This window comes from Coenobita brevimanus, chromosome 90 (genome assembly GCF_032717465.1).
Source record: "Coenobita brevimanus isolate Jiangsu-jjx chromosome 90, ASM3271746v2, whole genome shotgun sequence".
In the NCBI taxonomy this organism is placed as follows: domain Eukaryota; kingdom Metazoa; phylum Arthropoda; class Malacostraca; order Decapoda; family Coenobitidae; genus Coenobita; species Coenobita brevimanus.
In genome coordinates, this window is record NC_137043.1 from 25,171,890 (window position 1) to 25,198,217 (window position 26,328).

At 41.5% G+C, this 26,328-nt stretch overlaps 1 protein-coding gene across 1 annotated transcript in view; it reads left to right on the forward strand.

Annotated features, from left to right (window-relative positions):
• CysRS-m (cysteine--tRNA ligase-like protein, mitochondrial) overlaps positions 1-26,328 on the forward strand; it is a 245,783-nt gene that overhangs the window by 63,524 nt on the left and 155,931 nt on the right. The window contains exons 7-8 of the mRNA XM_080281646.1: positions 4,684-4,817; positions 22,045-22,176. Of these exons, the coding sequence (XP_080137772.1) occupies positions 4,684-4,817; positions 22,045-22,176 (266 nt within the window). The remainder of the gene's footprint in view (positions 1-4,683; positions 4,818-22,044; positions 22,177-26,328) is intronic.

The window sequence follows — 26,328 nt, forward strand, 5'->3', positions numbered from 1 at the left end:
CGTTTTCAAAGTTCCTTTCTTGTTTCTACATATTCTTGTATATTCATTTCTAGTTCTTTCATATTCTTCCTTTGTTCTGTCATTACCTCTTTTCTCCATTTGTTCCATGCCTTATCCCTTTCTTTTTTTTGCTGTCACACGCCTTTAGTTGAACCAGTCATTTCTGCAGTTCTCTTTCCCACTAACTTTTGGCACGTGCTTTTCCACACCACATATTATAGAAGTCTAGAGAGATATCCCACTTCTTCTGTATCTCTCTTGTTTCCCTGAAGTCTCGCCAATCCGCTTCTTTGAAAAATTTTCTGAATCCTGTAAAGTTTGCTTTTCGAAAGTTGTATCATCCATGCCAGTATAGCTCATCTCGTGTCTCCTCATTTCCTTCTATTACTTGAAACTCTTTCACTACCTGATCACTTTTTCCTATAGGACATAAATATTTCAGAGATTCATTCACATTAGGTTCTTTGGTTAGAATTGAATCTAGTCTTATTGGTGTGTCAGTACCTCTGAATCTTGTCTCTTCTTTGACCCACTGGGTCATTACATTGTCCATTGCTATATTGAACAGTTAACTGTCCCATGAATCTTCACTACATCCTGAGTCCCACTTCTCCCAGTTTGCCTGTTTACAATTAAAGTCACCCATCAGGATTATGTTGTTGTTTTTCTCAGTCGCTTTCTATAGGTATCTAACCATGTCTGACAACATCTCCTGATATTCCTTCTCAGTCTGTGCCCTTGTCTTGGGGGAGACATATGCTGCTGTGATGTCTCTTTTGCCTTTCCCTCTAGTTTCTGTTACCATGTTTATCACTTCAGACATACCATCTCCCAGTTCCACACTATCCACATTAAGCTGTTTTTCACTGCTGTGTGTGTGTGTGTGTGTGTGTGTGTTCTTACCTAATTGTATCTTTACAGGAAGGAGTCAAGCTCGTACTGTCCCGTGTATTAAACCATATTTATCGTACATATCCTTAAATTTGTGAATTGTTTTGGCACACACTATTTCATTCGGTAGTGCATTCCGCTGATCAATTACTCTATTTTGGAAACTAAATTTCCTTATGTCTTTATCACCTCCCTTTTTATGCAGTTTTTTGCAGTGCCCTCTTGCTGATGCTTCCCCTTATGTTAAGTAATCATTTATGCCTATTTTCTCCTTCCCTGATATGCATTTATATAGCATAATCATGTCACCTCTTTTCCTTCTCTCCTGTAGTATTGGTAGATTCAATTTATTTAGTCTTTCTTCGTAGCTTAGATCCCTTAAGCTTGGTACCCATCTTGTAGCGGCCCTTTGAACTTTTTCAATCTTGTCTATGTGTTTTTTGAGATGAGGACTCCAGACTACTGATGCATACTCCAGGGTTGGTCTGATGAATGATGTTATTATCTTTCTTAGCATGTTCTTCATTAATGTATGTAAACGCTATTCTCATATTGGCAAGCAGTGTATACATGTTCCGTACCTTCTCACTGATGTGGTCAGCCGGAGATAGTCTGTTATTGACAATTACACCTAGGTCCTTCTCTCTTTCTGATGTGTGTAGGGTTTAATTTCCTAATGTATAATCCCAATCAGGTCTTTTTCCACTTTTACCAAACTTGATTACATGACACTTGTCCACATTGAATTCCATTTGCCATGTATTACTCCATTCATGAAGTTTATTTAATTCTTCTTGTAGCTCTTTACAAGAGTCTGTGTTAGTAATTCTCCTTTGTATTTTTGCATCATCTGCAAACATATTTAGGTAGCTTTCATTTCCAGTGTTACTGTCTATATCATTTGTATACACTAAAAACATGATTGGTGCCAGCACTGAGCCCTGTGGTACTCCACTAGTCACTTCCTTCCATGATGAGTAGTTTCCCCTCAGTACTGTTCTCATTTTTCTTTTCATGAGAAAATCTTTTATCCAACAATACAGATTGCCTTGAATTCCTCCTTGATGGTACAGTTTCCATAAAAGTCTTTGGTGTGGTACTGTATCAAATGCTTTCTTGAAATCTAAATAGATACTGTCCACCCATCCTTCTCTTTCCTGTAATGTGTCTGTTACTCTGTCATAGTAGCTCAACAGATTAGTAACACATGATTTTCCTCTTCTGAAACCAAACTGTCTTTCTGTTATCATACTGTGTTCTTCTAGGTGATTTACCCAAGCTTTTCTTATAAGCTTTTCTAATACCTTGCTTACAACACTGGTTAGTGATACTGGTCGGTAGTTAAGTGGATTTTGTCTATTCTCTTTCTTGAATAAGGGAACAATGTTTGCTTTCTTCCAAATATCAGGTAGTTTACCTTGACTCAAGGATTTCTTGAAATTTAAAGATAATGGTTTACTTAACTCCTTTGCACATCACGTAGCACCCAACATGAAATTTCATCAGGACCATTTGCTTTTCCTTTGTCTAATTTACTTAGCTCCTCCTGTATTTCCTTTTCTGATGTTTGTATATCTGGTAGTATGTGTGGGCATGCATGTTCCACATAATCCCTCTCAAAATTTTTTTCCTCTGTAAAAACTGATTGGAAATTCTTGTTTAGTGCTTCACAAATATCCTTTTCTTGTGTATAGGTGATTCCATTATCCATAATGGATTGTATTTTATCTTTTACTTTGGTTTTGCTTCTGATGTAGCTGTAAAATAGCTTTGGTTGATCACTACTTTTATTTATGATATCCTCTCAAACTGTTTTTGGCCTTCCCTCCTTATTCTTGTATAATCATTTCTTGCCTGTTTGTAATTATTATATGCCCTTTCACTATTGTGTCTTCTGTATCTATTCCATGACAAATCTTTTTTTTTTCTTTTGATTTTTTACATTTTGTATTGAACCATTTCTTTATTTTATTTTCTGCTTCTTTGTGTTGTGGGATGTACTTCTGGCCTCCTATTTCATGAAGTTCACAGAATTTTTCAAATATTGCATTTAAATCATGTGCTCTAAGCTCCTTTTCCCAAGCAGTTTCAAAGAAGTACTTCTTTAGGTCATGATACTTTCCCTTTTTATAGTTTAGGCTCTTTTTGTAACTTTCATTGCTGTTATCTATGTCATATGCAATCCTGAAATTGCAATTTATTACTGCATGGTCGCTTTTGCCGAATGGAGGGTGATATATTAAATTGTCAATATCGTTTTCTTGCCTAGTAAATATGAGATCTAGCATTGAGGGCACATCGAGTCCTCTTTTTCTGGTGCTTTCCCTTACATGTTGCGTTAGGAAAAACTCTTGCACAGGACCCAGGAGCTTTTGGTGTGTGCGTGCATGTGTGCATGCATGCATTTATGAATGCATGTGTGGGGGCCAGTTCCCACAATGGTGCACTCACAGTGTAGAGTCTCAAACAGTGTGCTCATGCGCAGCTTATTGCTCCCCCAGAATATGATTCCTCCTATTTTCCATTATTTCTACGTCACCAGGGTGACTCTCTCAATCACCACCACCATCGTCATCACCAGTATCACCTTATATCAATTCTATATTAACTTAGAGAGAGAGAGAGAGGCTATTCCTATTTCACCTTGCCGAAATCCCAGAGGAATGCTTCTCTCTCTCTCTCTCACTCACTCACTCTGTAGCTTACCGGTACCAATATTTCATTTTTCTCCATCGGAATTTCAAGGGTGTGTAATAATTTAAAGTGATTAAAAGAATTACCTCTATACATGTAGGCTAGGTCGGCAGCAATATTTTGTTCCACTGAGCGATTGTTTCGTAATATCAGACCACTTGACGCAATTTGCAGTGAGTGTCGCAACGTCATCATGAAATTATGTGTTGTGCTAAATGAAAATATAGTCATGATGCAAGGATAATGCTTTAGAATTACGTTTGAAATGAGTGGGTTCACAGACATTCATTTAGCCTATCACAAACACTCTATAGTATCTTGGTGATAATACTTTGTGTAGAGACAAGACAATCCTATTGCTATGTTACGTGACCATTTGATGTTCATAACTGAAGGTAAATTCCCTAATAATTAATCTTGTTAGTCGATTACATTTCACTGTAAATCCATTCACTCCCTACTTACTCCCTTGTTGTTTTGCTGGCAGACTTTGATCCTGAACTACTCCAGGGTTTGGCAACTTTTTTTTTTTTTTTTTTTTTAATTGGTGGTGGTGTCCTTTGCAGGTGGCTTTGCAAATCTCTTGCATATTTTTCTGAACTGAAAAAACTTTCATAGACATGGCTGTGGGAAGCAACTTAGCCCCTCTGTTCACACAAATGTTTGCACTTTAGCATGGTTATTTTTTTCATTTGGCATATGAAACCTGTCAGATAATGACCGTAGGATGTCTTTGCAAAACACCCATACACACCACACAGTGAAAAGTACTATAACCTCATAAAATGTATAAAATAAAGCAGGCTGTAATTCACACTGGCTGCTCAAAACACACTGTTGTCTTGGCGAATGGTGCCCATGTGACGTCATGGGTCAAGGCGACCAATCATAGATGACCTGTGCAAAAACTGCCTTACTTTGGTCCAGAGATGAGCACACTGTTTGAGTCTCAACACTGTGGGTGCACTTCATCAGGGTGTGGTCCCTCACGTGCCTTATGTGTCTTTGTGTGTACATGTTTTTAATTCTTACACTTCTCATGTTTCATTCACTCCCTACCTTAACATCAGTTGATACAGTACAGTATTTCCTTTACAGCCACATTCTGGGCACGCCGCTCGACCTACACTCTGGAGGAATAGACCTAATGTTCCCCCACCATGAGAATGAGGAAGCTCAGTGCTGCGCCTATCACAGCAGACGACAGTGGTGTAATTACTGGCTACATACTGGTTGGTGCAGTATTTGTTTGTACTCCCTGTGAATGTAGATGATGTACAGTACAGCAAGTCTTTATTACAACATGTAATTAATGTCCTTTTTTATTGTTAATTTTTAAGTACATTAGACTCTGAATTTGCATGGCGAGTGTGTCTGGGAATTTTACAGAACAAATGAAAATGTGCAAATTGCATCATTGAAACTTGTGTTGTATGGCTAATTGGTATGGTGAACTCCCCAAATTTTCCCAGAGTGCCCTTTCTGGCCTTTCTGGGCACCCACCATCCACTCACTCGATGTGTTGGTCTTAGGTGGCTGCCCTTTCCTTTATTCCTTCCCCTTCTGTTTTTCTTCCCTTCTTTCTTTCTTCTTCCTTCTGTCTGTGGGCGACTCTGCACTGAGTGACAAGCCAAATGGTTTCTTGTACACCAGGAAACCATTTACTATGCTGGATGGTAACCATGGAACCAAACTATGGTGCCCGGTGGTTTAGTGGGTAATTAAGGTGCTCCAATCGGATTGAGCCATCTTCTTACCTTTACATATAGTATTCTTACCTTTACATACGTATTCATGCTTACTTCTTTGTACTCTTTCCAAGCTTTTTCAGTATATCTTTTTCTTACTTTATCCCATGCTCTGTTTCAAATTCAAGTGCCTCCCTACATTTTTATTTCATCCATCCATCCATCATCCAATCTTACCTAATTGTATCTTTACAGGAATAAGTCAAGTTCGTACTGTACTCTGTATTTTGGTAGTGCATTCCACTGATCAATTGCCCTATTTGGGAAACTGAAATTCCTTACGGAAAAAAAGAGAGAGACGACGTCTTTGTCCCCTCTCTCTTTCTCTCTCTCTCTCTCTCTCTCTTTTTGATGCCTCCTCATAGGTTATATACTCATTGATGTTTATTTTCTCTTTCCCTGAGTTGTATTTATATAGCATTATCATGTCTCCTCTTTTCATTCTCACTTGTAACATTGGTAGGTTCGGTTTTCTAGTCTTTCATCATAGCTTAGATCCTTTAACCCATTGTACCCTCATGGAGCCGTGGTGCCGCCCAATTTTTTACTTTTTTTTTCTAATGTTAGATAGGTTGGAAATGATGAGTAAACATGGAGAACAACCATAAAATTACTCACAGAAGTCATTTAGGTCGATTTTGAGGTTCATTCTTCATGAGCAGGCGGCTGAAAACTTTGGAGTAACTCCCATAGACTTTTATTGACCTCTGCTAACACCCATTGATTTGAGGTAGGAGATCCTTGTTTTCTTCATCGGTAACTATGCTATTCAAGCCAAGGACACTCTTGTTGGGTATCTAGATGATATAGAAAGTAGGTACAGATGCAGGAAGGATGCTTGCATGTCCATGCCAGTCATCTCCTGCCAAATTTGAAAATTCATGTGTTGATGCTGGTTGTAGTTGCAGACCGTAAAAGTACGTTCCGGCACTGTCCGCAGACGTAGGCATGGCTGTACCTGTACAGCTCTGGCACTCAGCGGGTTAACCCCTTAACCGCGGGGTGTCACTTTTGTGACGCTTGGGAGCAAGGGATCATACCGCGGGGCGACACTTTTGTGGTTCCGTGTTATTTTGAATTCGCCCGGGCTTTGAAGTGGTGGCTTGTATCATCTATCAGTACTGCCAATGTCCAACACTAGTCAGCACTCCTAATCTCATCTGTACTCCCATCCATTGTTGACAATTTAGCCATTTCTCCCCGTTCTTGACTCCCCTCCCTACCTCCCCTCCATTACCCTATCCTCTCACCTGCCCAGCCGTGCTAGTGTGAGTTTTACGCCAGGTTCCCCTTTTTTGGGTAAGGGCTAAGGCGTTGCCCCTGGGTAGAGGACTTTTGTCTGGAGCGTGTAGCATTTTATGACCGGATGCCCTTCCTGATGTCTACCAATGACTCTTGGGTGGATTCGATCCTCCGACCCTTCGGTCAGAGCGGAGCGCTTTAACCAACTGAGCCACGGCTGCTACAAACTAACGGAAGATCGATCTTTGAACCACTCGCTCACTACGTGCGAACGTTACCTTTGAGCTACCGTGCTGCGCTAAGTAAATCTTCCCTGGAATTTTTCACTGATGTCATCCATTGAAATACGCCCTATGCCCTATTCTTATACCAAATACTATATGCAAGAAAGAAATAAGGTAAGTGAGTGCCATACACCTAGAATTGGCTAATTATCACCTGACAACACCTCACGTGCACTCGTTCGCTAATTTTCGCTGTTTATTTCCCCTTGAAATATGCCGTATAATCTATTTTCGTAATAAAAATATATATATAAGAAAGGAAGGGAGAAGCCTAAGTGATGTTTACATTCACCTGGAACTACCTAATTATTGCAGGCCACTACACTGTATTCTGCGCTAAGTGAATCTTCCCTGGAATTTTCCACTGATTTCATCCATTGAAATAAGCCCTATGCCCTATTCTTATACCAAATAATATATACAAAAAAGAAATAAGGTAAGTGATAGTGTGATACACCTGGAATTGGCTAATTATCACCTGACAACACCTCACGTGCACTTGTTTGCTAATTTTCGCTGTTTATTTCCCCTTGAAATGTGCCATATAATCTATTTTCGTAATAAATATACATATAAGGAGGGAAGGGAGAAGCCCAAGTGATATTTACATTCACCTGGAACTACCTAATTTATTATGTATTGTCTTGGTTTCCTGCCAATCATTTCATTGCTATATATTAGCAGGTCTCATAGGGCTGAAGTTGATAGTAGTGCACCTACCCTAGCCAGGCGGCAGGAGGCCACCACTATCAGTTCACTGTCGTCTTTGAAAGTGGGAGTATGTCTGATTTGCTCCTGCTAACCTCCGCCGCTTTATAGCCCCATGCAAAGGGCCCTGTGACCTTTACCCCCTACTAAACCTCGTGCGGAAAGAGGTAAAGGGCTGACAGTTGATAGAGAGTGACTATGATCTTTTTATTGAGTAAAACAGTGCATGTGGAATTGTAAATAAAGTGTAAATAATGTGTAAACAGCAAGAAAGCAATGAATGTAAAGATAAGTGAACAGTGGAAAATAGTTTTATAAGTTACTTCAAGTGACAGTTGTTACGGAACAGAGAAAGATAATGTACACTTTAAGTGAGAATACGAAGAGTCACTACTGTCCCGTAAAGTTCCAGGTTCAAAACAAAAGAGTTAGGTAAAATTACAAGTTAAAGTTTAATGCTTAAATTAACAACAAAACATTCAGGACTCATAAGGATAATGTAATGGCAAATAAACAGGTTAAATATATGGTTAACTGCAATAGCCTCTATTAACACGAAATTAGCAAGAGTAAATTTATCTAAGTCAGCCCTGATGAAATGAGATACCAGATAATACTCAGTGAATGCCAGATAAATAATTACAGATACAAACTATTATCAAAAATGACTGACATAAAGATCCATACATGAATTACAAAAACTTCACTAAGCCTACAAATTAAACTTATGCTATACAGTACAAGAAAAAATGCAACAACAGTTATACTCAAATTACACACAGCTGCTAGATGGTTGGAGACTTCTTGAGCACTCACAATAATAATATCTGTACAGGGGAGGACAGAGATGTGAACAAAATGAGGAGCAGATCTAAGTGGCAATGATGCAGAGACTGAGCTCATTATATAGGGGCCAGGAGAGCTTGATACAACTTGTAATGAGGACGCGCAAATGAAGCCATGGGGACAAAGAGATGACAATCCCGCAATGTATAACAGAGATGTCGACTTACTCTACTATAACGGTAGAAGGGGGGGACTGAGGCAGAACACGCTCGTGATCAAACATGCAGCAACTGTGCGTTAAAATTACACAAAGGATGATGAAATCATAGGCTATGTAACACAGTGCATAACTATCTATCTATCTATAGCCCGACGCCCTAATCCCGCAAAGGGTGGCCGCAGACAAAACGCCTCCAAGTCACTGTCACCCACCATTTGACTACCCTCCCCCCAACTCACCCCCCCCTCCCTCATATACCTCTCAACTCCATCCCTCCACCTCATCCTCGGTCTACCCCTCCCTCTCCCTCCCTCCACCTCACCTACATACACCCTCTTAGTCAGTCTTTCATTCTCCATTCTCTCCACATGTCCAAACCACCTCAGTGTATTTCTAATCTTTTCAACCACATCCACATCTACCCCACAACGTTCCTTCACTTCTTCATTCGTCAACCTGTCCCTCCACATCACTCCACATGCTCCTCTCAAGTAACTCATTTCCACTGCTCTCACTCTTGACTTGTTCCCCTCTTGCAAGGTCCACGCCTCGCTTCCATACGTCAGGGTAGGGATCACAATACCATCATGCAGTGACTTCTTAACTTCCATACTCACCTCCCTATTTCTCTTCACTGCTTTCAGTGTACCAACAACCTTTCTTCCCTGCTGTACCCTTTCACTCACTTCATCCCCCAAAGTTCCATCCTTACTCATCACACTACCCAAGTACTTGAATGCACTCACATTCTCCATATCCTCACCATCCAACCTCACTGCACACTCTGTGACTTCATTCCTCTCAAACACCATAACTTTACTTTTGTTTACATTAACTTTCAGCTTCCTCCTCCTACACACTGTCCCAAATTCATTCACCAAACCTTGCAACTCCCATTCATCTTCACTCAACAATACTGTATCATCAGCAAACAGCAACACCGGAAGCTTCCAAATCTCACCCTCATTCATTATACCTGATTTCCAGTCCTCTGGAACCCTTCCCTCTTCCCACGCCAATCTACACAACTTCCATATCCACTCCACAACAATCTCACCCCCATACCTAAGCATTTCACCACACACTTCATCAATTCCTGGGGCCTTTCCCAGCTTAATCTTCTTCATCGCTTCCACTACTTCCGACCTACTGATCTCTTCCTCCCTCCTCTCATCTCTTCTTCTCCCAGCCATTCCCCAACCACTTATACTCACACTGCTCTCACTCTCTACATTCAACAAATCCTCAAAGTGGCAAAGTTTTTGCCAAAGTCTTGAAAGGAGGATGACCAGGAGTCTGAAAGTAGGTGAGAAGATCTCCAGTGGAGCATCCCTGACAGAACCCATACTGATGATCAGAAAGAAGGGTGTGATAGGGAAGATGCTTTGAAATTTTTCTGTTAAGAATAGACTCGAAAACTTTAGACACACGATGTTAAAGCAATTGGCCGATAGGTAGAGGGGTGGGAATTGTCTCCTTTGGGACTGTCTGAATGAGAGCAAACTTCCAGCAGGAAGGAAAGATACAAGTTGATAGACAAAGGCAAAATAGTTTACCTAGGCAGGGTGTAAGCACAGAAGCACAGTTCTTGAGGACAAGAGGAGAGACCCCATCAGGCCCATATGTCTTGTTATTATTGAGGCCAGTAATGGCAGAAAATACATCAGTTGAAGAAACAAGCACTTGTGGGCCCTTTGGGCCCTCTCGCACTTGCTCCTGCGGAAGGCTGTCATGTTCTCGTTCTTCTCTCTCGTTTCCTCGCGCTTCGCTCACGGACTGCGATCATTTCAGGTAATCCGAGTCACGTTTATGTGCTGTTTTAGGGTAACGTTGTTACTATCGGCCATCAAGGCGATATTGAAGGGCCCATGATGGTCTGTTTATGCGCTGTTCTAGTCTAACATCACTTGGATTTTTTGCAGCTAACCAATCGATCGTGTTATTTGCAGCTTTGGGAATGGAACCCAAGTTGTCCGCACGCAAATCCGAGATATTAACCACTCGGCCATGGCAACCGACCGGGTGCTTACTAAATGTAGTAAAAGTTTTTGAATCGTGATGGGACCAAGTTTTTTCACATGAGTGAATTTTTTGTAATTTTTGTGCCAATTATGGTGCTATTTGAATGTGTAGTTTCGGCTGCCCAAAATACACAGACACACGGCTACTGCTATAGTATATTAGACATAAAGCCATCAAAAACTCTACTGTGAATGCAACCCTAAAATCACGCACTCACGCCGGGAGCTGTGTTTTTTGGTCAAACTTTGATTGCTCATTAAATATAGTAAAAGTTTTTCAGTTGTGATGGGACCAAGTTTTTTCACATCAGCGAATTTTTTGCGGTATATGTGCCAATTTTTGTGCAATTTGAATGTTTAGTTTTGGCTGCCCAAAATACACACACACACACACACACACACACACACACACACACACACACACACACACACACACACACACACACACACACACGGCTACTGCTATAGCATGTTAGATTTTAATGTCAGCCATGAGGAAGTCAGAGGGGGGAAGTAATGGAGGAACAGCACCGGAATCATTTAAGGTGGAATTGGAGGAGGAAGTCTGAGCAAAGAGATCTGCTTTATTAATAGAAGAAATAGCTACAGAGCCATCAGAGTAGAAAAGAGGAGGGAAGGATGATGAGGTAAAGTTGTTAGAAAGGTTTTTGACAAGGTGCCAGAAGGAATGGGAAAAATTTGAGTTGGAGAGTTGAGAGCATTTAGTACGGATGAAATTATTTTTTGCAGAACGAAGAACAGCCTTAGTACGATTCTGGGCAGAAACATAGAAAAGATGTGATTCAGGGGTGGGTTGGCTCCGGTACTCTTTATAGGCCCTCTCCTTGTTGTGGACAGCATTAGAACAAGCGTGATTAAACCAAGGCATTCTTGTGCTAGTCATAGGATATGAGAAAGGAATGTATACTTCCATCCCCGAGAGAATAACCTCGGTAATGCACGAGGCACACTCAGATGGCTCCTGGCCATGGAAGCATTAATCATTCGAGGGAAAATCAAAGAAGTACTGCCTGAGGGCCTCCCAATCAGCAGCTCCAAAGTGCCACTACCGACGTTTCATTGGAGTGTCCACAGGCCATACTGGAGCAGGTTGAGGTAATAAGGTTGTGATTGGAGGAGCCCAATGGAGAGGAAAGATTAACAGTGTAAGCAGAAGGATTAGTTATAAGGAAGAGGTCAAGTATGTTGGAATCTCTCCAAAGCAGTCAGGGGTATGGGTAGGGTGCTGTCCAAGCTGCTCTAGGTCATTAAGGATAGAAAAGGTGTAGGTTTGTTCACCAGGTGGATCAGATAGGAGAGGAGAGTCAAAGGTGGTGGTGAACATTGAAATCTCCTAGAATGAAAATTTCAGAGAAAGGAGATGTAGGATGTGTTCCATCGTAGAAGGAAGTTAGTCAAAGAATTTTCATAGTAGAATTAGGGGATAAGAAAACAGTACTGATATATTTAGTCAGAGAATGACAGGAAAGCCGAAGCCAGAGTGTGGAGAATCCAGAATAATCAAGTTCAGGAACACGAGAGCAAGATGTCGTTGCGTACATATAAACAACAACCAACTTTGGCTTTGAAATGAGTATGGAGAAAGTAGGGGGATACAGAAAAGGGTTTGCTATCAGTTGCCTCAGAGAGCTGTGTCTCAGTTAAGAAGAGATGGTGAGGTTTAGAGGAGGAGAGGTGGTGCCCAACAGAGAGAAAGTTAGAGGAAAGGCCACGAATGTTGCAGAAATGAAGCAGTGAGTCAGACAGTGGTTCCAGGCAGCTTGTTGCATCGTCACCAGGAGAGGGGCGGATGGTGGGGGCATTTATGGTCTCCCTTCCCTTGGGGACTCTGAGGCTACTTTATTAGTCGCTATTTTTTCTAAGATTTCGAAAAGACAGTGTGTAGTGTGCATGTAGTTTGGTGTTGATAGTTAGAGAACCTTGTATTGGTGAGCATGCTGGCCTACTCTCTGTGTTACTGAAAAACTGGAAAAGTTCAGCAAAGGGGGATGGTCAGGAACTAGTCCTGGTGGCTGATGAAATGGGAGCTCCAGCTCTCCCTGTCATCAGCTCTCCATCCACCTTGGGAGTACTGTCCTGCTTGACTGGTGTTACAGTCTACTCCTCAAGTCAAGCGGTCAAATATGACCACCTGATGGTGTTTTTATTGTTTGATCTTTTGTTATTGACTTCCTGAAATTGTTTCTACTGTGTGATGAATGCCGGAAGTTGTTTGTACTATGTCATGTTAAGGCAGTGTTGATACCATGGCTTCTTGATATTGTGACTGTTTGATCTTTTAACATTATGATGCCTGAAGGTGTTTCTACTGTGTGATTTTATGCTGGTGATGATAATATTAGTGTCTGGTGGTGTTTTTATTGTAAACTTATAATGGTGGTAACGTTGTAACTGTATGTCAGTGTCAGTGATGTTATGCATGGCTTTGGTTATATAAGTTTTTTTTATAAAAATTTCAGATACCATTATTGCGACATCAGTGAGGAAACCAGTATGATGAAAGCTACATTCAGTATGGAGTCACTACTGTCATAAAAATTGGGTGTGTTTTTACGCAGTGTGTTATGTGCCACAAAGTTATACACCAAGCCCTTCACATTCGCGGAGTGTGCTTTCACAGGCTTCGCACATTCGTTGATTGTCCCTCTGTGGAGTCAAGACTGAATTTAAAGGGTATGATTGCAAGAAGTTGGGGTATATATGTAGCTGATGGCTTGCCCACACGTGAGTGTGGGCAAGTCATCAGCAGTTTGTGATATTTTATGCTGCTTTTAGGTCCTAGAGATGGTTTATTAGATACAGTATGTGCACACTTGCTCACAGGGGGTGATTTGCAGCTGTAGAGGCATTTATGGGAGGGTGCATCAAACATTCACAGAAATTCCGTTTTTGTGGGAGTCTGTGTCCACTAACCTCCATGAACGTGGAGGGCCTAGTATATCACTGGAGTGCATGAAACCAAACCTTTTCAAGCAACATATGAATACTGTAATTGTCTTCCGAATCTGCAGGGGAAGAATGCTGCCTTCTTCAGGCAAAACGAAGAGGAATTGAAGCGGACATTCTTTGATCATTTGGGACAGTTCAGACAGGAGGATGAATCTGGGTTACATGCATTGTATGTGGTATCACTGAGAATTGTACAAGGGAAAAAACTCACAACATTGCAGAAAAGTTATTGGATGTGATACTGAGTAGGTCACATCAGTATCCCTCTCAAGTGGTACTGTTCATCAACGAATACTAGATATTTCTGAACATATCAAACAAGTGATTGTTGAAATAAAAGGGGCATCTTTAGGCAAATTTGCAATCCAGTTTGATAAGTCGACTGACACAGCTGCTTGTACCCAACTTCTGGTGTTTGTATGATACATCGGTGGTGGACATTTCAAGGAGGATTTCTTGTTGTCGTGCTTTGGAGTTGAGCACAAGAGGTAGAGACATTTTTCATGTCTCAAATTTTTCTTAGAAGCTGCAAGACCCCCCCCCCCTGTGGGTAGGGGGGTTTTTAAGAATACTCCCCCAGTATCCCTGCTTGTCGTAAAAGGCGACTAAAAGGGTTGGCGGAGGGTTAGTGCCCCTCCCCGGAAAACAACTAACTAAAAAAACAAACAAGAAGCCTCGGACAAGGACTGACCAAACGTTGACGACCCAGGACCGGACAAAGGACTTGGTAATGTGTACATGGAATGTAAGAGGAGCGAATGATGAGGTGAAAGAGAGAGAGATTGTCCAGGTGCTTGAGGATGCGAAAGTGGATGTATGTGGAATAACTGAAACAAAATGGAGAGGAGAAAGTGTGAGAGAATGGGAGCATGGATGGGGTATATGTGCGGGAGTAGATGAGAATGAGAGGGCAAAGGAAGGAGTGTGTATAGTTGTGAGTAAAAGATGGAAGAAGAGCATAAGACAGTATGGATCAGTTGGGTCAAGGATTGTGTGGGTAAAGTTGAAAGTTGGAATACAAATGTGGGCGATTGTGTGTGTGTATGCGCCAACGCAAGATCGTGCTAGAAGAGTGAGAGAAGAGTTCTGGACAAATGTGGAAGTGTGCATGGAAAAGTTTGGAAGGAATGAGAGAGTGTTTTTGATTGGTGATATGAATGGTAAAGTTGGTAATGTGAAGGTGGATGGAATAGTTGGTGAGTGGGGTGTGCCTGCTGAGATAGATGTTAATGGGAGTGCATTAGTGGACATTTGTGCTGGGAGGGGGTTGGTGATAGCCAATACCCTCTTCAGGCATAAAATGATCCACAGGTATACATGGCGAGTGATGAGAAAGGTGGGTGGTGAACTGAATGAAAGGAAGGCAATGATTGATTATGTGTGTGTGGATGAAAGGATGCGAAGATGTGTAAAGGATGCAAGAGTGTATAGAGGTTGGGGGAGTGGACTTTCTGACCACTACTTGGTGGTGGCCAGAATTAGAATTCAAGAAAGATGGAGGAATAGAAGAAGGGAAAGACGAGAGGAAGGAGTAGTTGCAAGGAGAGTGGAAAGGTTACAAGAGGATGAGAAAAAGGTAGAGTATAAGAGAGAAGTGGAGGAACGATTGGGCAAATATGAATTGGAGCAGATGGGAGACGTGGAAGGTGTGTGTAAGATATTTACAGAAAAAATATGTGCAGCATGTGATGTGGTGTGTGGAAGGAAGAGAAGACGGAGGGGGGTGCAAGGAACAGCGTGGTGGACTGAAGAGGTGAAACAGGCTGTGGCACAAAAGAAGAAAGCATACAATGAATGGATGAGAAGTAGGGGCGTGGAAGAAGTTGAGAGGCGGAAGAGAGAGTTATATGTGGAAAGGAAGAGAGAGGTGAAAAGATTAGTAAGAGAGAGTAAGAAGAGAGTGGATGAGGAATTTGGAAGGAATTTGAGTGTAAAGTGGAGGGACTGTAAGAAAATGTTCTGGAGAGAAGTGAAAAGAGTAAGACAGGGTGGAAGTGAAGTTAGCAGGGGAGTGAAAGATAAAAATGGTAGATTACTAGTGGAGAAGGGAGAAAAAGTGAGCAGATGGAGAGAACACTTTAAGGAATTGTTGAACGTAGAGGATGGAAGTAATGCGAGTATAAGTGGCTGGGGAATGGTTGGGAGAAGGAGGGAGGTGAGAAGACAGGAAGAAATCAGTAGGATAGAAGTTGTGGAAGCAATGAAGAAAGTTAAATCGGGGAAAGCCCCAGGAATTGATGGAGTGTGTGGTGAAATGCTGAAGCATGGGGGAGAGATAGTAGTAGAATGGATGTGGAAGATGTGCAGATTGGCCTGGGAGGAAGGTAGAGTCCCGGAGGATTGGAAGTCAGGTATAATTATTCCATTGTACAAAGGAAAAGGGGAAAAAGAAGTGTGTGGTAATCATAGGGGCATTTGTCTTCTTAGTATAATAGGAAAAGTGTATGGTAGGATACTTATTGACAGAGTTAGAGAAAGAACAGAGAAATTAGTTGGAGAAGAACAGGGAGGCTTTAGGAAGGGAAGAGGTTGTGTAGATCAGATATTCATTCTTAGATCTTTAGTGGAAAAGTTTCTAGAGAAGGGAAAGAAGTTGTATGCGGCTTTCATGGATTTGGAGAAAGCATATGACAGGGTGGATAGACAAGGATTGTGGAAAGTGTTAAGAATATATGGAGTAGATGGGAAGTTGTTGAATGCTGTGAAGAGTATGTACGATGGTGCGAAGGCTACAGTGCGTGTGGATGGTGAACTAAGTGAATTTTTCTCTTTGAAAGTTGGTTTGAAACAGGGATGTATCATGTCTCCATGGTTGTTCAATCTGTACATGGATGGGGTAATAAAAGAGGTACAAGGTAGGGTAGTGGATGTTGGAGTGGCCCTGGTGAGAGAGGATAGTGTTTGGAAACTCCCTGTACTGTTGTTTGCAGATGATACTGTGTTGTTGAGTGAAGACGAAGGGGAGCTGCAAGGCTTGGTGGATGAGTTTGAGAGAGTGTGTAAGAAACGGAACCTAAAGGTGAATGTAGGGAAGAGTAAAGTGATGGCCTTTGAGAGAGGTGAAGTCAGTGAATGTACAGCGAGGTTGGATGGTGAGGAATTGGAAAATGTGAGTACGTTTAAGTATTTGGGTAGTGTGATGAGTAAGGATGGAGGTTTGGAGGGTGAAGTGCTTGAAAGGGTACAGCAGGGAAGAAAGGTTGCTGGTTCCTTGAAAGCAGTGATAAGGAACAGAGAAGTGAGCATGGAAGTGAAAAAGTTACTACATGACAGTATTGTGATACCAAGTCTAACGTATGGAAGTGAAGCCTGGACATTGTTGGAAGGACACAAGTCAAGAGTGAGAGCAGTGGAAATGAGTTATTTAAGGGGAGCCTGTGGAGTCACGTGGAGAGACAGGCTGACGAATGAGGATATAAAGGAGCGTTGTGGTGTGGATGTGTATGTGGTAGGAAGCGTTATGAGGAACACACTGAGGTGGTTTGGCCATGTGGAGAGGATGGAGGGTGAAAGACTGACGAAGAGAGTGTATGTGAGTGAGGTGGAGGGTGGAAGAGGGAGGGGGAGGCCGAGGATGAGATGGAGGGATGGGGTGGAGAGGTATATGAGAGAGGGGGGTGTGAGTTGGGAGCAGGGCAGTGAAATGGCGGGAGACAGGGCGACTTGGAGGCGATTTGTTTGTGGCCACCCCAAACGGGATTGAGGCGTCTGGCAATAGATAGATAGACAACTGACACAGCGCCAGCAGTGCAAATTTTGAAACAAGGCATTTTCTTTGTATGCTTGATAGCTGTGCTCCGATATTTAAAACTCTCCCACCTGAGTTAGGATTAGTACATGATGATGACGTGCACATGATAAATACCATCAAGTGCCCTAAATACACGACTCTTCCACATCCTGTGTCAGATGTTTGGAGTAGATGAAGAAGTGTTATTATTTCACATTTTGGTTCGCTAGTTGTTGGGGGAATGTGGTATCAAAAGTAGAGTCACAGAAGGAGGGGCTTGCGAATTTCCTTAAATGTGACGAGACAGAGTCTCTTGAGTTTACCAAGAAATTGGCAGACAGCCAGTGGCTCCAGAAACTTGTGTACTTGAAGGATATATTCTTATTTCTACACTCATTCAATTTATCCTCTAAGACTGTTTTACCACAGTGATTTATTTCATAAACAAACTAAGATCACTCTGCATGATGCTGGAACTGTGGGAAGGGAAGGTCCAAGACAAAATTTGTAGCATGTTTGAACACCATAGTGAGGCACTTGATAAAAGCCAAGGCACTGGAAGATTAGAATTGGTGCATCTAGTGCAAACGCATCTTTCTTCCCTGCAGCTGAAGGTGCAGTCTTCTTTCCCTGAACTAAGTGAGTTGGAATCGAAATTAATTTGAAACCCATCCATTGTTAATGTGCACCCTCTCTCCCAAATAACATGTAAGAAGAATTGTTAGAGTTCGTGAATGACTTTGCTGCAAAATTTGCATTTGAAACACTTCCCCTGACCAAGTTCTAGTTTAGAATGAGTGAACTTTGATCTGCTGTAGCTGATGTTGATGTGAGGTGTTTGTTATATACCCTAGTACTGTGCTTACCTATGTAAGCAAGGATTTCCATTGCTGTTAAAAAAAAAAAAAAAAAAAAAAAAAAAAAATGTGCGCAGCTTAATATGGACCATGACCTTCGAATATGTCTGTCTAATGCTGCTTTCTCAATATGCTGCTTCTCAGATTGAGAAACTTGTTTGCACACAACAGGTACAAATGTCACACACAAGTTTGATAATACTGGTTTTCATATATAAAACAACTTGCTGGTGAATCTCTTGAGTGTGTGGAAGAGTTTTGTTATTTGGGAGACATGTTGTGTGCTGGAGGTAGGGCTGGAGCTAGCTCTGTGGCTAGGGTGAGAAGTGGTTGGAAGAAGTTCAGGGAGCTCTTGCATCTCTTGACATTGAGAGGGCTCTCCCTACGTGCTAAGGGGTCTTTGTATGCAGCATGTGTTAGGAGTGTAATGCTGTATGGCAGTGAGACCTGGGCAGTGAAGGAGGAAGACATTCGCCGGCTCAGACGTACAGAAATGACAATGATTATGTGGATGTGCAGTGTGTCCCTGCGTCCAAGGCCTGGAGGGGCTGGGTTTACGATGGAAGAGTTGAGAGGTAGGATGGGACTGGAGTGTATTGGTGTTGTGATGAGGAGAGGTAGATTGAGGTGGTTTGGACATGTGGAGAGGATGGGGGATGATAATTGGGTGAGGAAGGTGAGAAGTGTTAATATTGGGGGTGGGGTTATGAGGGGTTGACCGAGAAAGACATGGGACGAGGTCGTTAAGTGTGACCTTAGGGTTAAGGGACTGAACCGGGAGGCTGCAATGGATCGTGCAGCGTGGAGAGCCGCCATTAGGTGACCAAGGCCAACACATGCAAGCATGTTGGAGCCTTTAAAAACGAAAATGAAAACAAGCTGTTAATGTGCCCTTTCCAGATGAAGTGATTATAATTTCAGTAGTCTTACAATAGCTGTATAGTACACTAACATTCTACAATAAATTAGTGCTAATGTTTATCATCTTCATCAAGTAACAGCAGTTTCACTCCTGTGTAGTATCATTGTATAATTAACTATGATGTTCATACTTATCTTCTTAATAAAGCCATTACAGATTCAACCATTTGATAATATCTGTTGTGGTGCCATTGTATGCTGAAGTAGTCTTAATATAATGCCATTTTATATTCAGTGTAACATTAATGGGGGAATGGGTCATTGGTCTGTTAACTCAAGGGGTATTTGGTGGGAAAAAGGTTGAGAACCCTATTGGTAAAGGGAAGGCTATCAAGAGCATGCCCAGTTAAATAGGACACACACTCATTCACCCACTCAAGCCCTTGGAATCCTGACTCCACTTCATAGGCATAACCATCCACACATATCTGTTCACTTTACTTGTCAGCTAGAGTCAGTCCGACAACTATCACTTCACTGAGTAAAAATGGGGGTGCCAAACCCTTGTCATACAGTTCTCTTTACAAAGTTCTTCCACCAGCATTATTCCCTGCCATGTCCCTCATGTCATCACAGTCCATACGTCACTTTCTCACGCTCTCCCTTACCCTATTTATCCATCTCTTCTCAACCTTTCACACCTCCTTCCAGCTTCAGGCGTACTCAGACACAACCTTAACACCACCCTATGTACATCCATTTTCTCATGACGATACCATTCAAGCTATATCCAAATGATATTATTAATTTAATGAGGTGCTTTTCTCATTGGTGGGATTAAATATAGCCTTCTTGAAGCCCTCCACAACCTGATGTTCTTGAAAGCGGAATAAAATAATCTGGAAGTAACAAGACTGAAATAGAAGAATACGGAATTTGTGTAAAGTTTCAGTTAGCCCACTCTTTGCAGTTTAATTCAGACTTAATAGCAGAAAGAACTGTAGAGGGATTATTTTTATCTTTTTGCACCTTACGCTTTCTGGGACTGTAGATGATTAATGTTTTATTGGCCCCATTGATACTAGGTTGGCAGGGATTTTTGTGGTGCTCTAATAGGATTGAGCCTGTGTACGATTATATCCAAGGGATGGTTGGGGTTGATTGCTCATGTAATGCCACTGAAAGATGAGTGAGGCTGGTCACTCTCATCTTAAATGTCAGGACCAAGATGCCTAGCCCTGGGCTCCTATGCTTCTCATGGGGCAACATAGAATTGGATGGTGGATGGATGTAACTTGTATTCTGTAGCTCAGGAGCACAATAAGACAGTGCAGTACTGCCTCTCTGCATCATTTCCGTAGCACTTCTTTGTGTCTGTATATACCCTTCATTAATTCTTTACTGTGAGAGATCTTTCCTAAGTTGAATGAAATTGTCTAGGTGGCTTGATTAAAATGAGAAAATTGTCATTATACTAACTACTGATATAGCTGGTTTGTTTTCAGGTGATGATGAACCACTCACACATTTTGAAGACTGTACTGTACTATGTTGTCATTACATGAAAGTCATCGAGCCTTTGTCACGTAGTGGGAATGATTGCCCTTGGTTGCTAGTTAGATCAACCTTACACTCTGACTACCCATCAACTGAGCAAAAGAAGTTAAGAAATTTTTGTCAGACTAGATTAAACATGCTGTACTTAACCCATGGATTTGGAGCCACAGCTCAGGCTGGGAAGTGCCGCAGTGCGAGCCACAGCTCAGGCTTTACTGAGTTCAAAAATTTCTCACAACAGTTCCTGCCACAGTAGGCACCTCCACCCCTACACAAACTTATGCTTGGCACTATGCAGAGACAGAGAGAGGGAGATTTTTTTTCTTTTTTTTCACCAGATGATGCCTTGGATGTTTATCTTCAAATTTATAATAAACTTTTTTTTTTTTTTTTTTTTTTTTTTTTTTTTTTTTGATACCATTGGGTGGGATAAAAAAAGGTAATTGTGCAATCACGGGTTAAAATGGTGATGTGACTTTAGGTGTGAATCAGTTCTGCATGTACTCATCTCAGTCATTTAATCTAACCATAATGCATCATTTCCTTGGGTCATAAGTTATCAGATATGTATTGGCAGTCATTGCTATAATTCAGGGATGTATTCCAAACTGTCAATGCTGGATAGGAAAAATGAGCAGATCAACTTTATAGGTAGCAGTGGAACTTCAGTAGATAATATTTCCATATTTTCTTCTTACTCCCAACTTCACAAGATAATTTTTCTGTATTTTGCTCTTATTCCAACTTTAATATAAAATTTTTCTGTAATTTACTGTTAATCCCATCAGTTTGTTGATGGTTTTTGTTTTCAGTTAATTCATAGAACTATCAGACAGTTTTATTTGGAGTAGGAGAGCATTCTAGTAGTGGAGAGGTTAAATTAGGCCATATCTAACATGTCTGGATTTTTAAAAAATAATCGCTGCCTGAATAACATTGTCTCAAGGCAGTAAGAACAAAATAGGAAAGACATAATTGGACTTGAAGGACACAGTCAAGAATGAGGACAGGGAAAATGAGTTATCTGAGAGGAGCATGTGAAGTTATGTGGAGGGATACATGTGAGGAAGCGAAAGAGTACTATGGTGTCAGTGTGGACATGCAAGAAATTAGAAGTGCTCTGAGATGATTTGACTGTATGGAGAGGATGGAGGGTGAAAAACTGACAAATAAGGTGTAAGTGACTGAGTTGGAGGGGAGGAGTGGGAGACAGGACAATTTGCAGGGATGGAATGAAGAGACATGTAAGAGAGGGAGTGTGGGTTGATGATCAAGCAGTCAGGTGGCAGAAGACAGGTTTATGTGGAGGCGATTGGTTTGTGACCCCCTCCTTACGGGATTAAAGCATCAGATGATAGATAGATAGATTGACTAGGTTAATAGCAAAATGCAGCTATGAAAAAATGCTCCTTATAACAAGCTGTTTGCGAGTACCATAGTCTTACACTTTACATCTCTTACTGACTTCATTCCAGGTCACCTCCATGCCAAGGGAACAGAGAAGATGTCCAAATCATTGTATAATACCATCAGCGTAAGTGAACTTCTCGAGCAGCACTCCGTCAACACCTTTCGCCTCTTCTGCCTCCTTTCACACTACCGCAACAGTGAGCAGTTGATGTGTACTTCGTCTTACTTAGAGTGTCCCAGTCAGACTGGTGGTTTACCATGCACATAGATTCAGTCTCCATAGCCTGTATTTTAGATAGTCAGAGTCGTCATAGCATCTTTTCTTTGCTTGCTAATATTTCTGTATGGTATGGTAATAAATACGTATGTTGTATTTTTTTGCAGTTTATGTATATATACTGTATAAGATACTTAACTTGTAAGAGAATGATAAGCTGTAACATGCAAAATAAATCACTCAGAGGTGCAAGGAAGCCTCATAAGTTGATGAGAATACACGTCCAAGAAGTGACTGGATTTTTTTTTTTTTTTTTTTTTTTTTTTTTTTTTTTTTATAATAATCATGTACAGTACATGCTCAATTTAATGAACTAATTCAGCCAACCCCTGTTCTGTTATCTCAAATTTTCTGCCAAATCAAAGTCCTTAACCAAGGTTCAATATGAGGGAAACTTCTCCGGTATTTTGAGGTACATTCTGCTAAATCCTTAACAGCAAAGCTGTGTTCCTGACAATCCTCAGCCAAACCTAGCAAACTGTGCAGACTCTCAGTGCTGCACACAACAGTCTGAATCCATAATTAATACCCCCACTTGAATGCATTATTATGTACATGTTACTAATGATAAGTACAGTACTAACAGTAATAAAATATACACACATAAAGAATAAGGTGAGGATAGTAGTGTACTAAATACTGTAGTATAGTAAACTACAGTAAGGCTTACATTCAAAAGCAGGGGTTCTTCACATGTTGCAGAAGTATACCTAACACAGGTAGCCATACAGTGAGTCCTCGGTATACAAAAACTCGATGTAGGAATTTTTGATGGTATGAAAGCAATGAATGTAGGACAAATTCCACAATACGAAAACCCTCTGTCTCGATGGTACGAAAAGCGATACGAGAGGAAATACAAAAAATTCAAAATGGGCTTGCTGCACACCACCAAGCTCGCTTACAGCAAAAAAATGAGCTAACCCCTCTCTGGTAAACACATTTTCGCGCACTTCTCATTTAAGTCATGTCCGTCCTCTCCTCTCAGCTTCGCTGTACGTTACTCTGTTTTTCGCAGTTCTTCACTTTTCGTATATTCACCATGCCTCCCAAGCGCCCTGCATCATCTCCAGCATCCGGGGACCAGCTGCAAGGAAGTAACTGCATCGTACTCTCACTCTTGAGAGGAAATTGGAAATAATAAGATGCCACGAGGAGGGACAGTGAGTCTTGGAGATTGGGCGAGCTAAAGGCCTTGCACTGTCTAATACTACAGTACTAATACTACAGTAATTAGTTGCATGTTTTACTTTTTAATGTCTGTACAATAGTACAGTACTGTATACGTGTATTACATACTTCAAAATAGGAGGGGTAAAGTTTCAGTGGGGGGTCCAATGGGGTCCTGGAATGCATCCCCCCCTTTCTATCTATCTATCTATTGCCATCCCCCCCTTTCTATCTATCTGTCTATTGCCATCCCCCCCTTTCTATGTACAGTATATTTCAATGGGAAAAATCGTTCCGATATACAGAATTTTGCATTACGAAAGTTTTTTTTGGTCCCTATCCCTTTCATATATCGAGGACTCACTGTACTGGCCCCCCCAAACCTGTGTGAGGCCGGGGTGTGGTTTAGCTCCTGTCAGAGTCATCCTCCATCAGCACTTGAGGTGGTGCAGGGGTGACAGAGGGGCTGGGGAGCATCAGGGATGGCACTCCATCTTCTATCTATCTATCTATCTATTGCCAGACGCCTCAATCCCGTTTGGGGTGGCCACAAACAAATCGCCTCCAAGTCGCCCTGTCCCCCGCCATTTCACTGCCCTGCTCCCAACTCACACCCCCCTCTCTCATATACCTCCACCCCATCCCTCCATCTCATCCTCGGTCTCCCCCTCCCTCTTCCACCCTCCACCTCACTCACATACACTCTCTTCGTCAATCTTTCACCCTCCATCCTCTCCACATGGCCAAACCACCTCAGTGTGTTCCTCACAACGCTTCCTATCACATCCACATCCACACCACAACGCTCCTTTATATCCTCATTCGTCAGCCTGTCTCTCCACGTGACTCCACAGGCTCCTCTTAAATAACTCATTTCCACTGCTCTCACTCTTGACTTGTGTCCTTCCAACAATGTCCAAGCTTCACTTCCGTACGTTAGAGTTGGTATCACAATACTGTCATGTAGTAACTTTTTTACTTCCATGCTCACTTCCCTGTTTCTTATCACTGCTTTTAAGGAACCAGCAACCTTTCTTCCCTGCTGTACCCTTTCAAGCACTTCACCCTCCAAACCTCCATCCTTACTCATCACACTACCCAAATACTTAAACGTACTCACATTTTCCAATTCCTCACCATCCAACCTTGCTGTACATTCACTGACTTCACCTCTCTCAAAGACCATCACTTTACTCTTCCCTACATTCACCTTTAGGTTCCGTTTCTTACACACTCTCTCAAACTCATCCACCAAGCCTTGCAGCTCCCCTTCGTCTTCACTCAACAACACAGTATCATCTGCAAACAACAGTACAGGGAGTTTCCAAACACTATCCTCTCTCACCAGGGCCACTCCAACATCCACTACCCTACCTTGTACCTTTTTTATTACCCCATCCATGTACAGATTGAACAACCATGGAGACATGACACATCCCTGTTTCAAACCAACTTTCAAAGAGAAAAATTCACTTAGTTCACCATCCACACGCACTGCAGCCTTCGCACCATCGTACATACTCTTCACAGCATTCAACAACTTCCCATCTACTCCATATATTCTTAACACTTTCCACAATCCTTGTCTATCCACCCTGTCATATGCTTTCTCCAAATCCATGAAAGCCGCATACAACTTCTTTCCCTTCTCTAGAAACTTTTCCACTAAAGATCTAAGAATGAATATCTGATCTACACAACCTCTTCCCTTCCTAAAGCCTCCCTGTTCTTCTCCAACTAATTTCTCTGTTCTTTCTCTAACTCTGTCTATAAGTAACCTACCATACACTTTTCCTATTATACTAAGAAGACTTTATTTCCAATTTTTTACCAAGAGAAAGCCTCACTCAATCCATCTTTCCTTGAACCTTAGGCATGGTTCATAAAAGCTTTGGTTCTCTGAAAAAAATGCTGAAATAAGTCTGCAATACCAAGGCAAAGCTGCACACATGTAAAGCAGTTGTTTATAGTTGAGGGATCACATGAAGACTGCATGCTTGGCGGTGCCATGTGGCAACACTGCACACCGCAGATCGGGAGAGTGTTCTTGGTATGGGCCCAATGACATGCTTGATTTACAGGACTATTCCTGTAATTAGGTGGTTTTGGGCATGGATTTTCTTTAATGGAATTATACTCATTTTAATAGAATTTTCCTTTAAATTGGGAAAAGTATACAGGAAAAAAATGATTCCATTTTCTCAGGCTTCCGCTAAATTGGTGTTCATTATATCAAGCATCTACTGTACTGCCATCAAGGGAAGTAAGCTGGTTATCTGCCCATAAGTATACTGGATTGAGGTAGCCTAGCCCATACACCTTGAAGGGGGCAATATGGGTTTAGCAGTTACTGTTGTGCAGGTACTGACCCGTCACCGGGGAAGCTGAAATCAGAGGCTTCCCAGTTTTCAGAATTTGACTGATTTTTGGTGCATTACTTATTTTGATATAGTATATACAGTTGTCCCCTATTTTTTAACAGAGTTTTTGTTCTCAGATTTGATTACTTATATTTTTTTGTCTGAGGAGGTTTTTCTGCTGGTTGAGTTTCATATACAATAAGCTCTCAATTATCCGTCAGTGCATCATTTGCTTGTCGTCAGTATCTGTCACAGCAAATGGGTCTGAATTTTTAATATTCCGCAGGAAGTCCAAAAATTGACATTCACATCATTAGTCGGGAATTCCACCACCAAAACAATTCAGTGCCATGAGTCTTACCACCAAAACACTGCTGTGAGCATTGCCACCAAAACACTGGTTTTGATGTTTCCAAATTAGGGAAGCTTCTTTCTAATTTGTTACCTGCATGCCCCTATCTTTTGTTTTCTTTGTATATTCAACATTAAATGCAACTGTTGTATGTACAGTATATCCTTCCTCCTCAATACATTTCATACTC